The 24737-nt window shown below is 35.5% G+C and overlaps 3 protein-coding genes and 1 pseudogene across 4 annotated transcripts; all 4 read left to right on the top strand.

Moving 5' to 3' along the window:
• The first annotated feature begins 279 nt into the window (after window positions 1–279).
• On the top strand, window positions 280–5391 carry LOC145609524 (putative aldo-keto reductase 4). Its single transcript, XM_081664984.1, has 8 exons — window positions 280–501; window positions 1464–1664; window positions 2166–2338; window positions 2436–2538; window positions 2748–3081; window positions 4455–4602; window positions 4680–4788; window positions 5051–5391. Exons 1-8 carry the CDS (start codon window positions 280–282, stop codon window positions 5375–5377), a joined length of 1617 nt encoding a protein of 538 aa, XP_081521110.1. The 3' UTR covers window positions 5378–5391.
• A 3470-nt stretch (window positions 5392–8861) lies between these two features.
• LOC145609574 (putative aldo-keto reductase 4) lies at window positions 8862–15911 on the top strand. Its single transcript, XM_081665027.1, has 8 exons — window positions 8862–9108; window positions 12568–12768; window positions 13212–13384; window positions 13485–13587; window positions 13912–14243; window positions 14978–15121; window positions 15259–15368; window positions 15607–15911. The coding sequence occupies exons 1-8, from the start codon at window positions 8887–8889 to the stop codon at window positions 15894–15896; spliced, it is 1575 nt and encodes a 524-aa protein (XP_081521153.1). The 5' UTR covers window positions 8862–8886; the 3' UTR covers window positions 15897–15911.
• A 1201-nt stretch (window positions 15912–17112) lies between these two features.
• On the top strand, window positions 17113–24434 carry LOC145609575 (putative aldo-keto reductase 4; annotated as a pseudogene). The gene is made up of 8 exons (XR_014106037.1): window positions 17113–17388; window positions 17787–17987; window positions 18915–19087; window positions 19175–19277; window positions 19952–20283; window positions 23101–23244; window positions 23330–23432; window positions 24081–24434. The product of XR_014106037.1 is annotated as a putative aldo-keto reductase 4 (transcript).
• On the top strand, window positions 21608–22559 carry LOC145609478 (IN2-2 protein-like). Its single transcript, XM_081664956.1, has 2 exons — window positions 21608–21829; window positions 22248–22559. Exons 1-2 carry the CDS (start codon window positions 21608–21610, stop codon window positions 22557–22559), a joined length of 534 nt encoding a protein of 177 aa, XP_081521082.1.
• Window positions 24435–24737: the final 303 nt, after the last annotated feature.

Here is a 24737-nt window from a genome sequence, read left to right as displayed (position 1 = left end):
ATTAAAAATAACCATATCAGATGAGATTTGTGAATCTCATCAACAAAGTTTTTTTTATTTTTTTATTTTTTTTTAAAAAAAAAGTCCAATCAGTCAATTAGACCATGACTTCAGTGATGCAATTTTCCCCCTTTTCTTCATTAAAATGCTCAAATCAGCCCATCACATTATTACTACAAATACTACACTTTAATTTACACCCAATTTACTAAATATTCTTCCCACAAAAAATAGAATAAAAAACCCAAAAAACAGAGGAAAACAGAGAGATTTGATAAAATGGCAGAATCAAATGGTGTTAGGAGGATGAAGTTGGGTTCACAAGGTCTAGAAGTTTCTGCTCAAGGTTTAGGATGTATGGGTATGTCTGCTTTTTATGGACCTCCTAAACCTGAAGAAGATATGATCAAACTTATTCATCATGCTATTAAATCTGGCATCACTTTGCTTGATACTTCTGATATTTATGGACCTCATACTAATGAAGTTCTTCTTGGGAAGGTGATTTAATCAATGCCCTTTTATTTCAACTGTTAATTTAATGTCTACACAAGTCATACAGTTTGCATGGTTCATGGTTGCATTGTTAATCTTTCACTTCTTAAAAAAAAAAAAGAAAAAAAAAAAGAAAAATCTTCTTATATGTTAATGTTTGTTTTTTAATCATTCATTTCGTAAAAAAATAAAATAAAATGCAATGATGGTATTCTTGTCTTTTAAAAGTAATGGATACTTAATGGTGTTAGTGATTAAGGATGTTTAGTACATAAATAATAATCGTATTTGTTAGGGTACATTGTTCATTCCAAACTTGTTAGAGGTGCACGTTGCGTATTTTAATTTCTTAGGGGATCACGAAACGATTTCTAGATTTTTACTCCCTCCGTGCCGCTCCGTCACTTTTTACCGTTATGTTTGGTTTTTTTTAACTTGCATATAAAGACAAAAATTTGGTGTATGTAAAATGAGAAAATTTGTATTTGGGTAGCTAGGTACTTTAAAAGAAATTTAGATTATGCCCGAGCCATGCTCGATTTTTTAAATTAATATGGACTCTGTAATTATATAAAAATACTCTATTTTAGTATTAAGTAATAAATATTTGTTTTGAGATCGAGTAGGTGAATATTTTAGTAAATAAAAAAGGTTTCTTTGGGAATCATGTACGAAATACTTCCTCCATTTCTATGAGAGAAATTGTGATTCTTGGCCTTTGATGCCCATTATCTACTTTATTATGGTAAAAAATTAAATTGTGTCCACATTCACCCTAGGAGGATGATTTAGAAATTTGGTCTACTTATAACATACCAAATAAAGTATGGGTTAAATAAAAAAGAAATTTCTACTTTATGAAAATAGTTTCAACAATCGGAAAGGGACTGGAACCTAACCACCCAGAACCGATCTTGTGGTTTGATTGCTAACGACTGAATTGGCATTTGATCTTGTAAATTGGGCAGGCATTAAAAGGAGGGTGGATAGAGAAAGTGGAACTGGCTTCAAAATTTGGTGTTAGATTTTTGGATGGAACTAGAGAGGTTCATGGTGATCCTGCATATGTAAGGGCTGCCTGTGAGGGAAGCTTGAAGCGGCTTGATATCGACTGCATCGACCTCTATTATCAGCATCGTGTTGATACTAACACTCCCATTGAAGTCACGGTTTGTCCATCCATTTACTCCATCATCTGTCCAAATTAGTACTTATATATGATTCCAAAACATGTCTCATTTAATTATTCATGTTTGTTCTGTTATTGTTGTATGTCTTGTGTATTTATAAGTTTAAGTTAATATGGAGAGAATAGAATTTGTGAAAATGAAGCCTTATCTTGTCTCTTCTTTTAGATTGTTGTCGCGTCACAATGAAGCACGTACATACTCTTAAATACATTGGTTAATAAGCTATCATAATTTTAGCAGGGTAAAGGAATTGTATAGTGTATCAAATTCAACTATATGTGAAATTGCAGCATTTTATTCTTAAACTGTCATTTTTAGGTGTTAAGCTATCATAATCTTAAGGGAAAGGCGGTGTATCAAATAAAGCTATACACTCGTTAATGATAGCTAAGAGCCTAAGATAGCCTGGCAGGCTGGCATAAAACCTGTTCAAAATCTATATCTTTGTACTCTTATATGTTAATGTATAAGCTATATCAGATGGGAGAACTGAAGAAACTGGTCGAGGAGGGGAAAATCAAGTACATAGGTCTATCTGAAGCATCTGCATCAACCATCAGAAGAGCACATGCAGTTCATCCCATAACAGCAGTCCAGATTGAATGGTCTTTATGGGCGAGAGATGTGGAGGAAGTCATAGTTCCTACCTGCAGGTAAGATATATCTGATCGATTCTTGGTAAGTGAATGTGAAAACTTGGAATTTGGAACTGTGTCTTCAGAGTTCTGACAACATTGAATCTTGACACAGGGAGCTTGGGATTGGAATTGTGGCTTACTGTCCTTTAGGAAGGGGCTTTTTTTCTTCAGGGCCTAAGATTACAGAGAACTTTGCAAAAGAGGATCTCCGGCAGGTTTGTCCAATTTGCTCTGACTTAGTTTCTTGTAGTATATCATTTGACTGAATTTCCTCGAAAATGATCTATGTCTTTCATGATTCACAAACTTAGAAAAGTTGTTCTAGTATTAAAGAAATCCTTTTCATATATAGTACGAATAGTTGTGTAAAGGTTATTGATTTATAGCTTCGTCATGTTGATCTACTGATTTGTATTCCTCTCAGTACTATCCAAGATTCCAACCGGAAAATCTAGAGCATAACAGACATATATATGAGCGGATCAGTGAAATAGCTGCTGTAAAAGGATGCACCCCAGGACAGTTGGCGCTTGCATGGCTCCATCACCAGGGAGACGATGTATGTCCCATACCCGGAACCACAAAGATTGAGAACCTCAACCAGAACATTGGAGCCTTGTCTGTAAAGCTAACTCCTGAAGAAATGGCTGAGCTAGAATCTCTTGCCTCGGAGGAGGGTGTCAAGGGTGATCGATATGGAGATGTAGCTGGATCTTATACCTGGAAGAATTCAGACACACCGCCTTTGTCCTCATGGAAACCTGAATGAAATTAGTTCATCCTTTATTATTTACCCTGATTTATCATTCTGAAATGAACATGTATCTGTTTTTTATTTTATTTTATTTTAACTTACATATTCATGAATTATAGTTCCTGCTATACTAAGATTGTCTGATAAAAAAAACAAGTTCTTAATCAAATTTTCAAATCAGGGACATTTTTCTTTGAATTGCAATAACTGATTGCTTTGTACAAGTAGGTTCAAGATTATATTACCAATGATTGATTTTTTTTTTTTTTTTTCTGTTAATTAATTTATTATCAATTAATCATTCTTCTCCAAAGCTTCTTTGTACATCTTTGACTGACCATTTCAACTACGTAACTGAATTAACTTTTGTTTACTATAGGTTATAATAAACTTGTATATATCTACATGTTGAAAATAAAATCACCAAATTTGACATCTCAACCATGGTAAATAGATTAATATGTTATTGGTTTCTTTTTATATTTATCTTAATTATTATATTAATAATCACTATGACATCATGTATAACGCACGACTTTCCCTAGATGTTCTATAAATAGCATGCATTAGCCCTTCCTAGAAATTAATCAGTAAAAACTAGAAGTGTAAACTCAAAAAACAATAAGAAATGGCAGGTGTTGTTAGAAAAATTAAGTTAGGTTCTCAAGGTTTAGAAGTTTCAGCTCAAGGTCTAGGATGTTTGGGAATGTGTTTTTATTTTAGACCTCGAAACTCCGATGAAGACATGATTGAAGTTATCCACCATGCTATCAACTCCGGCATCACCTTCCTTGATACTTCCGACATGTATGGACCTCATACCAATGAGATTCTCCTAGGCAAGGTATTGCATAAGTACTTGTTTTTGACATGAAATGAGAGTTTGTGTTAGTTTTAATAAAGTCCATTATATGAAATTGTGTATTGATTATTGAGCAGGCACTAAAAGAAGAATGGAGAGAAAAAGTGGTATTGGCTACAAAATTTGGCATCAACGGCGCTGTTGGTGCAGACATGGAGATTCGGGGTGATCCTGCATATGTAAGGGCTGCCTGTGAAGCAAGCTTGAAGCGGCTTGATGTTGATTGTATCGATCTCTATTATCAACACCGTGTTGATACCAATGTTCCCATTGAAATCACGGTTAATTACTTCATTTATATTATAATCTGGTATTATGTGTTATTTATACTAATAGATACTCGATCTCCTCCCTTTCATATACTATAAGGCATACATAGTTTTCAAGCAATTAGGCCTTACTTTATCAGAACTTATGTTTATTGATTTGATCATAAGGTTAAACAAGAGTTAATTTGTTTTTCTTATGTTTTTGTCACATATGATTTTAGATGGGAGAGCTAAAGAAATTGGTTGAAGAGGGTAAAATCAAGTACATTGGTTTATCTGAGGCATCTGCTTCGACTATCAGAAGAGCACATGCAGTCCACCCGATTACAGCAGTTCAGTTGGAATGGTCTCTATGGAGCAGAGATGTGGAGGAAGAGATAGTTCCTACCTGCAGGTGAGACCGCGAGACTTTTTAGATGTAACATTCTTAAAAAATTTGAGTGTTCTAACATTGTTGTTACATTAACATAGGGAACTTGGGATCGGAATTGTATCATACAGTCCTCTAGGAAGGGGCTTTCTCTCTTCAGGGCCTAAGATGGTAGATAACCTTTCAAAAAATAAGGACTACTGGCAGCAGGTATGTATGAACGCGTAATTTCATGTGATCAACTTATGTATAATCGTTCTAACTAACTTGTACCATCAAATGAATTTTCCATGTTAAATGTAACTGTATTAAGCCTGTTAGATGTAACTTTGCATAGATAATAGTCCTGCAGCATGTTTATTCTTCTCCTGTATCGCGTAATGTTTAGCTATATATCAAGTTTGATTGGTATATTGACTAGCCTGTTAGGCTGTTACCCAATGATGATCTGCTTATTTATCATTTCTTTCAGTTATTTCCAAGATTCCATCCTGATAATCTTGAGCATAACAAGCATATATTTGATCGGGTTACTGAAATTGCAACCAAAAAAGGATGTACCCCTGCACAACTAGCACTGGCTTGGGTCCATCACCAAGGAGATGATGTGTGTCCAATACCGGGAACAACTAAGATTGAGAACCTCAAACAGAACATTGGCGCGCTATCTGTGAAACTAACATCCGAGGATATGTTTGAACTAGAGCACCTTGCCTCTGAGGATAGTGTTAAGGGTGATCGATATGAAGCCGGAATGGCTACTTGGAAGACTTGTGATACTCCACCTTTATCCTCTTGAAAATTAGAGAACTAAAAAAAAGATGTTACATCATGTGCTTAGGTGCTGATTTCGGGTTAAGGTCTAGCCATAGCTCCTATACGCAAACATTGCATATAGGACGGCAATGTGGTAATAAAGTTGAAGTTGTAGTAGGAGTCAAAGTACCATTTAATAGGTAAGTAGTACTATTAAATGTTGTAGTGGTATAAATATTATGCTAATAGTACAAATAAGTATGTAAATGGTACATCAAAATATTATATTACCGAGAGATGTAATAGTACTACTAAGATGTAAATCGTACAACATACATGTACAACAGTACAAAAAATGTACCACTGAAACTATAAAAGTATCATTCTAAATGCGCTTTTCCACTTTTGCCCTCTTATATGCAACTAATGCATATAGGGACTATGCAACAAGACGCACTCTTTCCTTTTGCTTGAATTGAGAGTTGAGACGGATTGTTTTTTTTTTTTTTTTTTTTTTTTTTTTTTTTTTTAAAAAAAAAAAATCCATTAGTTATTGGTGGTGTGTCAATTTTATGTAATATCCGGAATAAATTATGTAATCTTGTTTATGAGTTACTCCACCTTGAATAATCAAATTTTGAATAAATTATGGGTTCACTTTTTGATATGATTATGGGTTGTATCATATTAGCAGATTATATGGTGATTATTAGTATACTCCCCCCGTCCCTAAATTACATTCCTGTTTATAAAATTACACGGGAATTAAGGAGGAAAGAATAAAACAAATAACAATAATGAAATATTTCAATGGGAAATACAAAACATTAAATGATGAGCTTTGAGTAAAACAAAGATAGATTAATGATTAATGATACCATGTCATCAATCCTTTGCAAAAAAAAAAAAAAAAGGACCAATATATAACATGCTTCTAATTGAAAATTAAGAACCAATCATATTCATAAGATTAGTTATGAGAAGTACAAACTTGAGAAAAACGATGGAGAGAGAAAATCAGAGTGAGATTAGGATAGTAAGAGTGAGAAAGCATTAAATATACAACAGAAAAAGAGAGTTGATTTGGGATATTTGAAAAAAAAAATACTTACTAAAAATGAAAAGGAGGAATGTAATTTTGGAATACCCAAAATAAAAACCAGGAATGTAATTTAGGGACGGAGGGAGTATTATTTAATCACCTAAAAGTGCACATACATTTTGGTATTTAATTCACAAGCATGGCAATAAGAAAATTGTGATGCACTAGTGTCATCATACATTACTCCATATCAATTTTTTTAGTTTTAATTCCAAAATAAGAGTGTGAATAAGTAAAGAAAGTATTACCTTTTCCATTTTCATGTTTGAACTAAAATAGCTCTAGCTTTAGTTTAATCTTTCAATTGACAACCCGTCTTGTGTGTGGCTACTTATAATAAACAAAGTAATCCTTATAATACTAACCAAGTAATCTCTGTAATACTGTCTAAGTAACTCTTGTAACACTGACTGAATAACCCTATAACACTAACGAAGTAAATCCGTTAACACTGACCAAGTAACCCTTATTACAGTAACGAACTGATCCCTTTAACACTGACCAAGTAAAGAGTAACCCCTATAATGGTTAGCCACCCCAGCCCCACCACTACCACCCTCTTCTCCATCATCGCCAAGCGCAGCCGCTGCACCCGGCTCGCCGTCGGCACATCCCCTCCCCCAGCTTAATCCCGACCCACCTGAACCCCCTCCCTTTCCCCCAAAATCGCCAAATCGCCCCGAAATTGCCAAACCGCAACTGTCCTTTTTTTTTTCCCAAAACAACCACAAATTCGGCCGGTTAAGTCCACTTCGCCCCAAAATTGGTCGATAATTTCAACCATTAGCGGTTGTTTTGGAGGAAGGAGGGATGCAAATTGAGCGTTTGACGGTGTTGGGGTGGTTTAGGGTTGGGGGAGGGGGAGAGTTTAGGTGGGTCAAGTAAAGGGAGGGTGAAGGGATGCACCGGCAACGGCTGCGTTGGGTGAGGGTGGAGAAGAAGGTGGCAGTAATGGGGCTGGGGTGGGTGGCTAGTTTTAGGCATTTTATTTTCTTAAATAAAAATCTACATTTTTATTTTTCTTTTTTCAAACCAATAAAATGGTGACATGTGTACTATCATTGTGGACTCCATTTAACGGATTTTTTGGATGGAAACCGTTAAGTGATGGTAAAATCTATTTTTTTTTTATGTTGGTGTTAAAATACTTTATTTTGGTGTTAAAAACCAATTTCAGTCCTTTATTTTTTTTTTTATTTTTTTATTTTTTTATTTTTTTTTTTGTGTGTTGAAAATCAAAATTTCCTTAATAATGCTTTTAACACATTTCGTTCTAATTCTAAAAAAAACCCTTAGCCTCTTCTCTCTTCTCTCTCCTAAACTCTAGCCCCCATTGTCAATTTGATGGGGCTTCCATCGGAGTTCACCGGTGGAAGCCCAATCTTTATTTTTTTTAAGCCTTTAATTTTTTAGGTTACAATAATGTCTCCCTCGAAATAAAGGGTTTATCTTCTTCGAAAGAGAAGATTTTTTCGATCTCCTTCGAAAGACAAAAATTTTCGGATTCCTTCGAAAGACAAGGTTTTATTTGTGTTTAATTTGGTCTCCGATTGTGCGGGCCTACGATTGATTATAGCTCGGATTTGGGTTATGGAATTAGCACAAGAATTTACTTACTCACAAAATTACAAAGTGACGACGGATCTATTCAAAAAGTTGTATGAGACAAGTAGACAACGATCGAGAATGTGCCGAAGTGTTAGATTTATGTATTTGGATTCTTAGCCCTTCCCCGATTAACTCTTGTTTGATTGTGTTAAATTCGTTTACATCATCATTACTTGTCAATTGTAGATATTGTATGACTATAATTAATGATATTTAGTGTCCTTTAGGACTTCTTTCAAAAACACATTTCGTTCTAGATTGTTTGTTTCATTCTGTTCTTACTTCTTAATACTTCCTACTACTTTACTACATTTATAATCCACTTTTTATTTAATATTTTTTTTATGCTTTATTTTTATATTTTACTTATTATTCTTACGACTCATACAACTATACAAGTATTTCCTCTATTATATATTAGTTACAAATTTGAGACATTATTTGTAAGACATAAAAAAAAAAAAAAATTACAATTAATATATAATGGAGGAAGTAATATTTTCTTACACCACCTAGGCACCTACGGAGTACCTTATATCTCTTTTGCAGTAATTGTACACAAATTGTAAACATGGTGACTTCATTGATTACACCACATAGGGATGTAATACAAGTACAATTAATTTGAGGTTAGAAATCCCAATGACTTCATTAATTACGCAAATCTCTTCATTGAAAAGTCAATTATTCATCACTAAAATCACTGTAAATACTCCCCTCAACAGTTAACACACTCAAATTACTCATTATTCTCTCTTTTCTCACCAACTTTCACGAAAAGAAAGAACCACAAAATCCCAAAAAACAGAGGAAAACAGAGGAAAACAGAGAGATTTTATACAATGGCAGAATCAAATGGTTTGAGGAGAATGAAGTTGGGTTCACAAGGTCTAGAAGTTTCTGCTCAAGGTCTAGGATGTATGGGTATGTCTGCTCTTTATGGACCTCCTAAACCTGAAGAAGATATGATCAAGCTTATTCATCATGCTATTAATTCTGGCATCACTTTCCTTGATACTTCTGATATTTATGGACCTCATACCAATGAAGTTCTTCTTGGGAAGGTAATTTAATCAATACCCTTTTCTATTTATGGCATAATTTGAGCTTTGATTGAATAATTTGATGATATTTTGGTCTCAATTTTGATGGGTATGTGTTCATTTTTAGGGTATTTTGGGTCAAAAAATCTAGCGTGAACACCCGAGGTTTATACACACGTAACTGACGTTATATGGAACATAGTGACCCTAATTTTAACATTATCACCTTATTTTTAACATAGTATCTTCGGAAATTTCATAAAATGCCCCTGAGTAATTTTTTTATTCACCAAATACCCATCAAAACTTTCAAATTCACCAAATACACTTGAGTTTAAGAAAAATGTCACCAAATGCCCTTAATGACTAACGGCGGTTAACACCGTTAGTCATTAAAGTTAAATATGCCACGTGGCATACTGCCATTGGTTCTCTTTTAAGTAATTAACCAATTAATTTAATTAATTACTTAATTAATGTAAAAAAATAGTTTCAAAAAAAAAAATATTAAAAAAAAAAAAATTAAACCCACCCCCTCCCCTACCAAAGCCAACCCCTGCCAGCGGCCGTCGGCGCCGGTGGTCCCCCTCCCCCTAGCCGAAACCGGCGCCGGTCGCCGGCAAGGCCAGCCCCCCCCCCCCACCCTCGACAACCCCTCCCTTACCCCCAGCCCCCTCTTCCTCCGTTTCCCCTCCCCTTAAACCCCTCCCCATCCCTCGAAAAATCCCCCATCCTTCGCGGCCGGCGCCCAAACTCCCTCCCCGGCGCCGGCGAACCTTTTTTGCCCCACCCCCCTCTATCCCCACCCTAAACCACCACTCAAAAAACCCGAAAAACCCCTTAATCGAAAAAACCCCAAATCGAAATCTAGGGTTTCGATTTGGGGGTTTTTCGGTTTTTTGGGTGGTGGTTTAGGGTGGAAAAGGGGATGGAATGGCGGGGGGTGGGGCGAAAAAGATTCGCCGGCGCCGAGGAGGGGGTTTGGACGCCGGCCGCGAAGGAGGGGGGTTTTTCGAGGGATGGGGAGGGGTTTACGGGGAGGGGAAACGGAGGGAGAGAGGGCTGGGGGTAGGGGAGGGGGTGTCGAGGGTGGGGGGGCTGGCCTCGCCGGCGACCGGCGCTGGTTCCGGCTTGGGGGAGGGGGACCACCGCCGACAACCACTGGGCCGGTGGTGGGGCGGGGTGGGTCTTGGGGATGGTGGGGGTATTTTTTTTAAAGTTTTTTTTTAATAATTAATTTATTTATATTACAACAACCAATTAGAGCCTGCCACGTGGCATATTAGTCATTAATGACTAACGGTGTTAACAGCCGTTAGTCATTAAGGGCATTTGGTGAATTTTTTTTAAACTCAGGAGTATTTGGTGAATTTGAAAGTTTTGATGGGTATTTGGTGAATAAAAAAATTACTCAGGGGCATTTCATGAAATTTCCGTAGTATCTTTTATTAAAACTTGTGTGACATTTAATATGTGGTAACATTAATTTTAACATAGTAACCTTCATTATTTATATTGACTTGTATATAAAAAAATAAAAAATAAAGAAAAAATCGTTAAAAAAATACAATAGCCTATTATAGTCTTTATTATATTATCACAACTAGATTAGTTCCGTGCATCTATATATATTTTATGTATTATTACGTATCAGAAAAATTATTGAGATATGACCATTAGTTGTAAATGCTAATTTTATAAAATTAATTTTGAAGAAGAACAAACCGAATATGAAAATTTAAGCACATACATAAAAGTTAGATTTTTAATATACGAATTTAATTAAACAAATAAATAATGATTTTAAACTTGTAATATATACAGGAAAATAGAAAAAATGTATACATCAAAGTATTTTGTTCGATGAAGCATAAGGGAAAGATGTATTGGATACCAATAGTTGGTGATAGAAGAAAAATAAATAAATTAAAGAGTATATATTGATAAATTGAGAGGAGGAGAAATTAAATTTGAAATTTGAAACCAAAGAAAATATAATGACGTCAGATTTTTATTTGGGCGGGAAAATTTTTCTTATAAAGCTGCCACGTGGACAATATGATGTCAGCGGTTGTTCATTTAGTTTATTTATAGATAGATGACTTTATTTCAACATAATAAGTTTTATTTTAATATAGTGACTTTTTTTTTGATATTAATAAAATAATTATAGTGTCTAATATTAGTGGTCCACAATAAATTAGTGTGGACTGTAGACCAGGTCCACTTAAGAGTTTGTAATTTTGGGTATTGTGTTAGACTTGTTCTTGATTTCTGATGATCTTATGATGATATTCTGGTATGGGGTTTTGATTATTTTTAAAATATGGGTAAAGAAAAATAAACTTTTAATAATCCCAACTATTGACGATTTATTTCTAATATGTTTTAATAATCCCAACTATGCCATGATTTTGCCTACAGTGGTCCCAATCGGTCAACACCAAGTCAACGACTTGTTCAACAGGTAACCAATACACGTGTTAGCACGCAATTGGTCTAAAATTTAAAAGAAAAAAACCAAAAACCCTAACAGCCACCACCTCGCTGGCCGTCTCCCCTAACCCCCAAAAACGGCTAGCCGGCCCCTCCAAACCCCCAAAACCACCCTAGCCGGCCCACTCCCACCCGCCAAACCACTTAACCTCCCTCGAAAACCACTTCCCAACAGTCGACCCTCCTCCCTTCCCAACTCTCGAATTTGGCCTCTTAATTGGGCGGTTTCGATGGTGTGGGAAGAGAGAAGGAGCGCCGGCGCGGCATTTTAGTGTTTTTTTGTTTTTCTTTTTGGTTTTCCATTGAATGGGGAAGGAAGGGAGGAGAGTGGTTTAGGGGGTCGGGTTGGATCAAATGTGTTGTTTTGGGGGTTGGGAGGGCCGGTCGACCGTTTTTGGGGGGTTAGGGAGGTGGCCGACCGACTTTCGGTGGGTTGGGACTTGGGATTGGCCTAGGGTTTCACGGGTGGGTGAAGGGGGGGGGGGTGGCAGGGAATATTTTTGTTTGTTTCTTTTTTTTTTAAATTTTTTTTTTCCTCTTTTTTCCAAACTTTTAATTTTCATTTTAAAATTAGACCAATCACGTGATGACACGTGGCTTTTTTTAAAAATATTAGACCAATCATGTGATGACACGTGGCTTTTAAAAAAAAAAAAAAAAAAATTTCCCTTCTAGCAGGTTACCGGTCATTGACACCGGAGGCAATGTCATAGCATTGGGATTAAATAAAAATTAAACATTTGTTGGGATTACTCGCCAATAGTTAGGATTGTTTAAGTGTATTTTTTCCGATTGGTAATTGTTAATTGGTTTGTTGATTGAATAGATACTTTGTATATAATAATGTTTTATTTGCAATATTGTGAATTGTGGAACAAATTGATCAATTGATTGGAATTGAGACTTTTAATGATGCAATTTTGGAGCATGATAGCTTATGATGGAATTGGCCATTTTTGGGAATTGATCTTGTAAATTGGGCAGGCATTGAAAGGAGGATGGAGAGAGAGAGTGGAATTGGCTTCAAAATTTGGTGTTAGATTTTTGGATGGAACTAGAGAGGTTCATGGTGAACCTGCATATGTAAGGGCTGCCTGTGAGGGAAGCTTGAAGCGGCTTGATATCGATTGCATTGATCTCTATTATCAACATCGTATTGATACTAAAACTCCAATTGAAGTCACGGTTCGTCCATTTGCTCCATCAGTTATCTCTACTAGTATTCATTCTTGCTTAATGCTTATGATTCTCTAACATGTCTCATTTAATTATGAAATATTCATGTTTGTTCTAAGATGTAGTGTATCATAAATTCTTTACTAACATACCCATTATCTTATGCCTTAACCCCATTGTATTGAGTCCTTAATTTTCATACAAATACTACTGCAACTAATAGTTTGCCGATAATATATATTAATGAGAATCTGCTTATAAAGGAACCACTAGCCCGATAACTGAGCCACCGATCACAAACCTTTTTTATATGGTATACATCATGCTCACAATAATTTGCTACAACTAATGTGCAGCATGTTTAATTTTGGAACACGGTAATTGCTGCTAAGATTAAAAACCAGTACAAAATCTATTTCTTTGTCCTCTTATATGGTGATATGTTGCATCAGATGGGCGAACTGAAGAAACTGGTTGAGGAGGGGAAAATCAAGTACATAGGTCTATCTGAAGCATCAGCATCAACCATCAGAAGAGCTCATGCAATTCATCCGATAACAGCAGTCCAGATTGAATGGTCTTTGTGGTCAAGAGATGTGGAGGAAGACATAGTTCCTACCTGCAGGTAAGATATCTCTGATCGATTCTTGGTAAGTGAATGTGAAAACTTGGAAGTTGGAACTGTGTCTTCAGAGTTCTGACGACGTTGTTGATTCTTGACATAGGGAGCTTGGGATTGGAATTGTGGCTTACAGTCCTTTAGGGAGGGGCTTTTTGTGTTCTGGCCCCAAGATGGCAAAGAACTTTGCTAAAGAGGACTGCCGGCAGGTTTGTCAAAATTTCTATTGTCTCATTTTTCTGAGATTCCTCATATAAGCAAATTTATGGCCTGTAATTATGTTAACTAACATTATAGACAGCGTTGTTAGTTTTTCGCCGAGTTTGACCTCTTGATCTTTATTGGAAACAGAGCAATTTAAAGCTACTAGTTCTAGATTAAGTAATACTAAGAGTTGCTTCTCTATATCTTCCATGATTTACAAACTTAGAAAAGTTGTGCTTAATAAAAAGAAGTAAATTTGAGTGCTTATTGAAGTAATTCCTTTCATAGTATGAGCACCATGTTAATCAACTTATTTCTTTGCCTTTCAGCTTTTACCAAGGTTCAAACCGGAGAATGTTGAGCATAACAAACATTTATTTGAGCGGGTCAGTGAAATAGCTGCTAAAAAAGGATGCACCCCAGGACAATTAGCGCTTGCGTGGGTCCATCACCAGGGAGATGATGTATGTCCCATCCCCGGAACCACTAAGATTGAAAACCTCAACCAGAACATTGAGGCCTTGTCTGTAAAGCTAACTCCAGAAGAAATGGCTGAGCTAGAATCCCTTGCCTCGGAGGGAAGTGTCAAGGGAGATCGATATGGAGGTTCATATTCTACCTGGGAGGATTCAGACACCCCACCTTTGTCCTCATGGAAATCTGAATGAAAATGGTTCATCTTCATCCTATGCCTCTTTCTAATGAATTATATAGTCCTACTATTCCATTGACGAATAATCATTGTGAACATTATTAATTTTCCGCTTGTAACATCTAGCTCAGATATTGATCAATTTACCCCTTTCTTGTATTACTGGGATCTTTGTGTGCCAGTTAGTTTCTTGCTCTTATATGTATCAATATATTTTCCCTTAATAATAAAGATGAGTTGATTTTCATGAAAACTTCATGGGTTGATTTCCATGACTCTGCTGTTATCAGCTATCACATAATAACATAACTATCTGACGCATGACAATCAAAGGTTGAGTGTCACCAGGAGAATAGTCAAATGTGCACAAGGCCACATCCAGCCCCCCTTGTTGAAACTCCTGTCACTGAGATTTGAGCTTAACTAAAGGTTTCTCCAGGAGGGGGATTTTTCTCTTCAGGGCCTAAGATGGTAACGAACACAAATATAAGGACTCCTGGCAGAGTGGCAGCAGGTATGAATGCGTATATTCATGTGACAAACCCATATCATGCATCGTTCTAACATCAAATGACTTTTCCATGTAAAATGTAACTTTTTTTTTAAAACTGTTTCAAGCCTGTTTGTTGATCTGATCATAAGGTTAAACAAGAGTTAATTTGTTTTTCTTACGTTTTTGTCATATGTAATTTCAGATGTCACATATAATTTAAGATGGGAGAGCTAAAGAAATTGGTTGAAGAGGGTAAAATCAAGTACATTGGTTTATCTGAGGCATCTGCTTCGACTATCAGAAGAGTGCATGCAGTCAACCCGATTACAGCAGTTCAGTTGGAATGGTCTCTTTGGAGCAGAGATGTGGAGGAAGAAATAGTTTTTACCTGCAGGTGTGACTATTCTATGTTCCCTTAAATGATGTATGTTGTTAATATAATTCATAACGAGCAAACACAACATCACCTATTTCCTAACATATGTAACATTCTTAAAAATTTGAGTGTTCTTTGTTGTTACATTAACTTAGGGAACTTGGCATCGGAATTGTATCATACAGTCCTCTAGGATGGGGCTTTCTCTCTTCAGGGCCTAAGATGGTAGATAATCATTCAAAAAATAAGGACTACTGCCAACTTATGAATAATTAATCGTTCTAACTTCTAACATCTAATGAATTTTCCATGTTAAATGTAACTGTATTAAGCCTGTTAGATGTAATTAACTTTGCATAGATAACAGTCCTGCAGCATGTTTATTCTTCTTCTGTATCGTGCAATGTTTAGCTATGTATCAGACTATCAGTTTTGGTATATCGACTAGCCTGTTAGGCTGTTACTCCATGCTTATCTGCTTATTTATAATTTCTTTCAGTTATTTCCAAGATTCCATCCTGATAATAATCTTGAACATATCAATATATTTGATCGGGTTACTGAAATTGCGACCGAAAAAGGATGTAGCCCTGCACAACTAGCACTGGCTTGGGTCCATCAGCAAGGAGATGATGTGTGTCCAATCATGGGAACCACTATGATTGAGAACCTTAAACAGAACACTGGCGCGCTATCAGTGAAACTAACACCCGAGGATATGTTTGAACTAGAGCACCTTGCCTCTGAGGATAGTGTTAAGGGTGATCGATATGAAGCTGGAATGGCTACTTGAAAGACTTGTGATAATCCAGCTTTATCCTCATGGAAATTGGAGAACTAAGAAAAGATGATACAACCTGCGCCTGGGTGCTGATTTTTTATTTTTTTAATTTTTTTTAAATGCTCTTTTTTGCATTTTCTATTTTTCATAATTTTAATTGTTTTTATACATAATAATTTTTGCTAAGTATCAATATTAAGTTTTCAAAGTTTTGTTTACGTAAATATATCAGTCAAATTGATGTAATTTAAATAAGAGAACAAAGAATAATATAAAGGTAAAATTGGATATAAAATTAGCCTTTAAATATTAACTAAGATAACACCTGCTTCGGTAAGTGACTAACTGCTGCAATGTTTGATTGTTTGTCATAAATACATGTTTTAGTAGTGAAAATGATACCGGCTATGTCTATTTTGATATCATTTATGACACCATTGTACCTATTGTAAAAGTTGGTGTCGGTAAAATAAATTTTGCCTGATGAATATATATAAATTAGTGCAAGTATTGTTACATTATTCTATTTTATTTGTTCTTAACACATTTCATTTTAGTTCATTTGTTTCATATGTTATTTTCTTTCTTTGACAAATTTTGTTTCATAATGTTCATATTATATCCGATTTACTTCATTTTGAATGCACCTCTTTTTTTACTACATTACCTCTTTTACTCCCCCATTACTCCATTAGATATATTTTTTTTTCACTTATTTTTCTTAGGACTCATAACATTTTTTAAACCGCCTACCTTTTTATACTTTTATCTAATTTTATATAAACATTAAAAATGTAATTTTATTACATTTTTTTTATATTAACTATAAATGTTTAAGAACATGGTTAAGCTCCAACCAATTGAAATATCTCCCACTTTCAATTAAAATAGAAGAGGTAAGGGAAATTTCATACCCCCCAATCAATTGTAGTTGGTGAGACTCAAAGTCGTGACCTCAGATCACAAGGTGATTTCCCACTTCCCACTAACCAACCATGCTTGATTTAAGAACATGGTGACTTCATGGATTACACCACAAAAGGCAATAGTACAAGCTGTAGAAGTGTATACAAGTATAATTAATTTATTTGAAGTCCTAAAATTCCCAAATACACAATGACTTCATCAATTACGCAAATCTCTTCGTCAAAAAGTCAACAATCCATCACTACAAATACTTCCGACACTCTAATCACTCATTATTCTCTCTTCTCTCACCAACTCCCACAAAAGAGAAACAAAAAACCCCAAAAAACAGAGGAAAACAGAGAGATTTCAGAAAATGGCAGAATCTAATGGTGTTAGGAGAATGAAGCTGGGTTCACAAGGTCTAGAAGTTTCTGCTCAAGGTCTAGGATGTATGGGTATGTCTGCTTTTTATGGACCTCCTAAACCTGAAGAAGATATGATCAAGCTTATTCATCATGCTATTGATTCTGGCATCACTTTCCTTGATACTTCTGACATTTATGGACCTCATACCAATGAAGTTCTTCTTGGGAAGGTGATTTAATCAATACCCTTTTCTGTTTATGGCATAATTTGAGCTTTGATTATTTATTTTGATGTTATTATGGTCTTAATTTTGATGGGTATTTGTTCAATTTTTAGGGTATTTTGGGTATTGATTTAGGCGTGTTCTTGGTTTCTGATGATCTTATGATGATGTTCTGATCTGGGGTTTTGATTAATTTTAGTAGTTATTGGTAATGGTTAATTGCTTTGTTGATTGGATGGATATATAATAATGTTTTGTAAAATTTTTTGTGAATTTCTGAACACATTGGTAATTTGACTAGAATTGGGACTTTGTTGAATATTGATGATGCAATTTTGGGGTTTGATAGCGTGCAGTATGATTGAATTGGACATTTTTGGGTTTTGATCTTGTAAATTGAGCAGGCATTGAAAGGAGGATGGAGAGAGAAAGTGGAATTGGCTTCAAAATTTGGCATTAGATATGTGGATGGAAAAGGAGAGATTCGCGGTGATCCTGCATATGTAAGAGCTGCCTGTGAGGGAAGCTTGAAGCGGCTTGATATCGATTGCATCGATCTCTATTATCAACATCGTATTGATACTAGCACTCCGATTGAAGTCACGGTTCGTCCATTTGCTCTATCAGTTATTCTTGCTTATGATTCTAAAACATGTCTCATTTAATTATGAAATATTCATGTTTGTTCTATGTCTTGTCTATTTTTGGGTTAAGGATTAGTTCTAAGGAGAGATTGGAAAATGAAGCCTTATCTCTTCTTTTAAATTGTTGTCACATCACAATTTAGCATATACTCTTCAATACACTTGTTAAGCTATCATAATCTTAGTATGAAAATTTGGGAATGGAATGGTGGTGTATTCAATACAACTAAGCACTTTTTATTCTGAAGCAGTTAAGCTATCATAATCGGAATAGGTGGTGTGGTCAAATACTGCTATACTAGAAATTACGGCACTTTCTTCTCGAACCCTCATTATTGAGTTGTTATGCCAATTGCCAAAATTAAACCAACCCCATGGTCACTGGATGGGGATTAGCTGTGAGTCTGTTAACTTTCAAGCATCCTTGTATGCAAGCTACTGGTAAATTTTTAGCATGTTTAGCAGAAATTCTTAAGAGTAATAGTAAGCAACTTAGCAATAGTGATAGTGAAACCTAACTATTATAGATGTAGTGTTTTAAAAATTCTTTACCAACATACCCATTATCTTATGCCCCAACCCCTTTGTATTAAGTCCTTAATTTTCATACAAATAATATTGCAACAAATACTTTGCCAATAATATTAACCAAAATCTGCTTATAAAGGAACCACTTGCACGATAACTGAGCCACCGATCACAAAACTTTTCTATATGGTTTGGTACAATGATATGCACCTGAATGGTATACAGCATGGTCACAATAGTTTGCTAGAACTGATATGCAGCATGCTCAATTTAATTTTAGAACACAGTAATTGCTGCTAAGATTAAAAGCAGTTCAAAACTAAAATCTGTGTCCTCTTATATGGTAATATGCTACATCAGATGGGAGAACTGAAGAAACTGGTTGAGGAGGGGAAAATCAAGTACATAGGTCTATCTGAAGCTTCAGCATCAACCATCAGAAGAGCACATGCAGTTCATCCCATAACAGCAGTCCAGATTGAATGGTCTTTGTGGACGAGAGATGTGGAGGAAGACATAGTTCCTACCTGTAGGTGAGATATCTCTGATTTTTGGTAAGTGAATGTGAAAACTTGGAACTGTGTCTTCAGAGTTCTGACTTTGTTCGTATCTTGACATAGGGAGCTTGGGATTGGAATTGTGGCTTACAGTCCTTTAGGAAGGGGCTTTTTGTCTTCTGGGCCCAAGATGACAGAGAACTTTGCAAAAGAGGACTTCAGGCAGGTTTGTCCAATTTGCTATGACATAGTTAATTGTCTCATTTTTCTGAGATTCCTCAAAAAAGCAAAAGATGAAGCTTCTTTATCTAGTTTATTAATCTTGTACCCCATATATGTTAAGTACTTAAGTACAATCTTATACAAGTATAATGGTATTCCTCAAAATAAAGCTCCTTTTTTTTTGCTTCATATGTACCGTAATTGACCTTTTTTTTTTTTTTTTTTTTTTTTTTTTTTTTTTTTTTTATAATCAAAGATAATTCTAGTTTGGCTCCTTTAACATAATAAGTATGCAGTAGTGCTTTTGCCATTCATGCAAAGGTTCCTTTATTGATTTAAAATCTTTCTTGGTCTACCACTCTACCCCCACCCAAAATTAAGCGCCAAATTAATGGCCGTCAATTCATTAATTGACATTATAAACACCGTTGCTAGTTTATTGCTGAGTTTGACCCCTTGATTTTTATTGGAAACAGAGCAATTCCTAGTTTTAGATTAATTATTACTAAGGGTTGCTCCTCTATATCTTCCATACTTTACAAACTTAGAAGAGTTGTGCTTGATAAAAAGAAGTAAATTTGAGGGCTTATTAAGTAATCCCTTTCATAGTATGAGCAGTTGTGGAAAGATTATTAATCTCTAGCACCATGTTGATCAACTTAATTCTTTGCCTTTCAGCACTTACCAAGGTTCAAACCGGAGAATCTAGAGCATAACAAACATCTATTTGAGCGAGTCAGTGAAATAGCTGCTCAAAAAGGATGCACCCCAGGACAGTTAGCGCTTGCGTGGGTCCATCACCAGGGAGATGATGTATGTCCCATCCCCGGAACCACCAAGATTGAGAATCTCAACCAGAACATTGGAGCCTTGTCTGTAAAGCTAACTCCAGAAGAAATGGCTGAGCTAGAATCTCTTGCCTCGGAGGGAAGTGTCAAGGGAGATCGATATGGAGGTTTATCCTCTACCTGGAAGAATTCAGACACCCCACCTTTGTCCTCATGGAAATCTGAATGAAAATGATTCATCCTATGTTGTGAACATCAGTATTTTTCCGCTTACAGCTAGCTCAGATATTGATCAATTTACCTCTTTCTTGTACTACTGAGGTCTTTATGTGTTAGTTTAATGTTGTAATTTGTATCAGTATCTTTTGCCTTAATAAAGATGAGTTGATTTTCATGAAAATTTCATGGGTTGATTTCCACAATTCAGCTGTTATAAGTTATTACATAATAACAGAACTATCTGACGCCCAGCAATCTAAGGATAAGTGGCACCAGGAGGATAGTCATAGTCAAATGTGCAGAAGGCCACATCCAGCCCCCCTTACTAAACTCCAGTCACTGAGATTTGAGCTTAACTAAGGTTTCTCTAGGAAGGGGCTTTCTCTCTTCAGGGCCTAAGATGGTTACAAGCATCACAAAGAAGGGCTCCTGGCAGCAGGTATGAACGCGTAATTTCATGTGATCAACCCATGAATCGTTCTAACATCAAATGAATTTTCCATGTATAATGTAATTGTATTAAGCCTGTTAGATGTAACTTTGCATTAATAGTCCAGCAGCATGTTTGTTCTTCTCCTGTATCGCGTAATCTTTAGCTATATAATAGCCTATTAGACTGTTACTCCATGCTAATCTGGATATTTATCATTCCTTTCAGTTATTTCTAAGACTATGAATCAATTTCTTTTTTACTCTTTTGTTTCACTATCTTATTTCCTAGCAAAATGTCTTAAAATGATAGTTTGGTGTTTGAAAATGAGACATTCAAAGTATAGTATTTTGCAATTGTTTAATTCTTGTTTATTAGCAAATCATATTATTAATTTTCTTATTTTTATTTTTTAAGAACCTGTGCATTAATAGATATCCAATAACCGCAAAAACTAGTTTACATGCCTTCTGGATTTACATTTTCCCATTTAAATTTGAGTTTGTCTGGTGCTCTAGTCCGTTTGGCTGAACTGTTTAACGAAGAAGTTTAACACCTATATTTGGCCAATGCCTAGAAGTTTTACACGTTTGGTCCTCTAAAAATTTGGAGCCCTGTTCTTTTGAGTTTGTTTTATCAAAGTTCCCAAATTTAGATATACTTGTATAGTTGTATGGTTGTATCAACAAAGACAAAACTCAATAGATATCCCAATTAGACCATGACTTCATCAATTTTGCAACTTTTACCCCTTTTCTTCATTTAAATACTCAATTTAGCTCCATCACTTAACACACTCAAATTACTCTTCTCTCACCAATACCCACAAAAGAGAAGAAATAAAAATAAACCCCAAAAAACAGAGTATTACAGGGGAAAACAGAGAGACTTCACACTATGGCAGAATCAAATGGTGTTAGGAGAATGAAGCTGGGGTCACAGGGTCTAGAAGTTTCTGCTCAAGGTCTAGGGTGTATGGGTATGTCTGCTTTTTATGGACCCCCTAAACCTGAACAAGATATGATCAAACTTATTCATCATGCTGTTTGCTCTGGCATCACATTTCTTGATACTTCTGATGTTTATGGTCCTCATGCCAATGAAATTCTTCTTGGGAAGGTATTTAACCAATACCCTTTTCTATTTATGACATTTTTTGAGCTTTGATTGTTTATTTGATGTTATTTTGGTCTTGATCTTGATGACTATTTGTTCAATTTTCGGGTACTTTGGAATTTCATTTTTTTCCCCTTCTGTACTTTTTTTTTTGGACAAACCCTCTGTGATATGGGTATTGATTTAGGTGTGTTCTAGTATTATGATGATCTTATGATAATTTTTGATCAGTTGTTAATTGGTGTGTTGATTGGATAGATATATGATAATGTTTTGTTAGCCATGTATTGAATTTCTTAACATATTGATAATTTGATTATTATTAGGACTTAATTGGTGATGTGATTTTGGGGTTAGATAGCTTTTGATTGAATTTTTTTTTTCTTTTCCTTTTCGGGTTTTGATCTTGTAATTTGGGCAGGCATTAAAAGGAGGATGGAGGGAGAAAGTGGAATTGGCTACAAAATTTGGCCTTCGATATGTGGAAGGAAAAGGAGAAAATCATGGTGATCCTGCCTATGCAAGGGCTGCCTGTGAGGGAAGCTTAAAGCGGCTAGATATCAATTGCATCGATCTCTATTACCAGCACTGTATTGATACCAAAACCCCAATAGAAGTCACGGTTTGTACAATTGCTTCTTCAGAAATCTCTTTCATTTCTGAAATATTCATATATTTTTTTTTTCAAAAAAACATTTGTAATTTGTTCTATCTCTTGTGTATATTTGGGTGAGGAATTAGTTGTATGGAGTGGACAGGAAAATAGAAGGTTTACCTTGTCTCTTGTTTTGAATTGTTGTCCCATCACAATGGAGCACATACTATTGAATACACTGGATAATTTATCATAAGCTATTTAGGGGAAAGGGATGGACCAATGGTGTATCTAATACAACTGTACAAGAAATTTTAGCTCTTTCTACTAAAATTGTCATTATTCAGGTGTTATGCAAATCTAAACCAACCCCTTGGACGTTGGTCGGAAATTAGCTAGAGAATTGGTCATACATCAAGCAGTCCTTGCATGAAAGATAATCAAAGCATGTGAAAGCAATAGCTTTTAAAGTAGAATTTTTGTTAGTGATTGTGTAATAATATTCACTGTGTTATTAGAGAATTGAGTTGGTGTTTCTAAAACCCTTTATCAACATAATCATTATCTTATTGCCCAACCCTTTTGTATTTACGTTCTTAATGTTCAAAATCCATTTCTTTGTGTTCTTATATGTTGATATGCTACATCAGATGGGAGAACTGAAGAAACTGATCGAGGAGGGGAAAATCAAGTACATAGGTTTATCTGAAGCATCGGCATCAACCATCAGAAGAGCACATGCAGTTCATCCCATAACAGCAGTCCAGATTGAATGGTCCTTGTGGACGCGAGATGTGGAGGAAGACATAGTTCCTACTTGCAGGTGAGTTAAATCTGATACTTGGTAAGTGAATGTGAAAACTTGGGACTGTGTCTCAGAGTTCTGACTTTGTTGTATCTTGACATAGGGAGCTTGGGATTGGAATTGTGGCGTACAGTCCTTTAGGAAGAGGCTTTTTCTCTTCAGGGCCTTAGATGACAGAGAACTTGGCAAAAGAGGACTTCCGACAGGTTTGTCCAAATTGCTCTGACTTAGTTTATTGTCTTTTATTTTTTTATTTATTATTTTTTTTTTCTGAGTTTACTGGTGTAAGATTAAAAAAATTGCTCTTTTTTTCTAGTTTATTTATCTATCTTACACTCCATATTTGGTAAGTAAAATCTTATTTTTAAGGGATTCCTCGAAACAATGCTCCATTTCCTGTTTCAATTGTACTGTCATTGACCTATAATTTCCTTGCTATTCCTTTAACATAATATGTATGCAGTAGTGCTTTTTCAATTTATGCAAAGGTTCCTTGTTGCATTTGAAGCCTTTCTTGGTGTACTCCCACTCAAATTTAACCAACAAGTTCATTGCCTGTCATTTTGTCAATTAACATGATAAATATCGTTGTTATTTGCTTCTAGAATTTGACCCCTTGATCTTTATTAGAAATAGGGCACTTCAAAGCTAGTAATTCTAGGTTAATAATTTCTAAGGGTTGCTCCTCTATATCTTCCATGATTCACAAACATAATAAAGTTGTACTTAGTGAATGGGAGTAAATATGAGGCTTTTCTCAATTATTAAAGTAATCCCTGTCATGGTATGAATAGCTTTGTGAAGATTATTGATCTCTAGCTTCATCTTGATCTACTCATTTCTTTTCCTTTCAGCTCTTACCAAGGTTCAAACCAGAGAATCTAGAGCATAACAGACATCTATTTGAGCGGGTCAGTGAAATAGCTGCTCAAAAAGGATGCACCCCAGGACAAATAGCGCTTGCGTGGGTTCATCACCAGGGAGATGATGTATGTCCCATCCCCGGAACCACTAAGATTGAGAACCTCAACCAGAACATTGGAGCCTTGTCTGTAAATCTAACTCCAGAAGAAATGGCTGAGTTAGAATCTCTTGCCTCAGAGGGCAGTGTTAAGGGTGATCGATATGGAGGTTTATCTTCTGCCTGGAAGACTTCAGACACCCCACCTTTGTCCTCATGGACACCTGAATAAAGGGTTCATCATATATTGTACAACAGTACTCCAAAGGATAATGTTTTGTTGTGAACATCAGTAGGTTTTTAATCAAATTACTTTTTTATTGTACTGCTGGAGTTGTTTTGCCAGTTAAGTGTGCTTTTGTTTCTTTTTTGCAATCTGTATGGACTGTATCTATATCTTTTGCCTTAATAAAGAAGATTTACTTTTCATGAGTTGATTTCCTTGACTCAGTTGTTATTACATAATTACATAATTATCTGACACACGGCAATTAAAGGATAAGTGATACCATGAGAAAAGTCAAATTTAGCAGAAGGCCATATCCAGCCC

The sequence above is a fragment of the Chenopodium album genome, chromosome 23 (genome assembly GCF_948465745.1).
Source record: "Chenopodium album chromosome 23, dcCheAlbu1.1, whole genome shotgun sequence".
Lineage (NCBI taxonomy): Eukaryota > Viridiplantae > Streptophyta > Magnoliopsida > Caryophyllales > Amaranthaceae > Chenopodium > Chenopodium album.
Note: the sequence above shows the minus strand (reverse complement) of the source record. Positions and strands in the feature narration are given on the sequence as shown.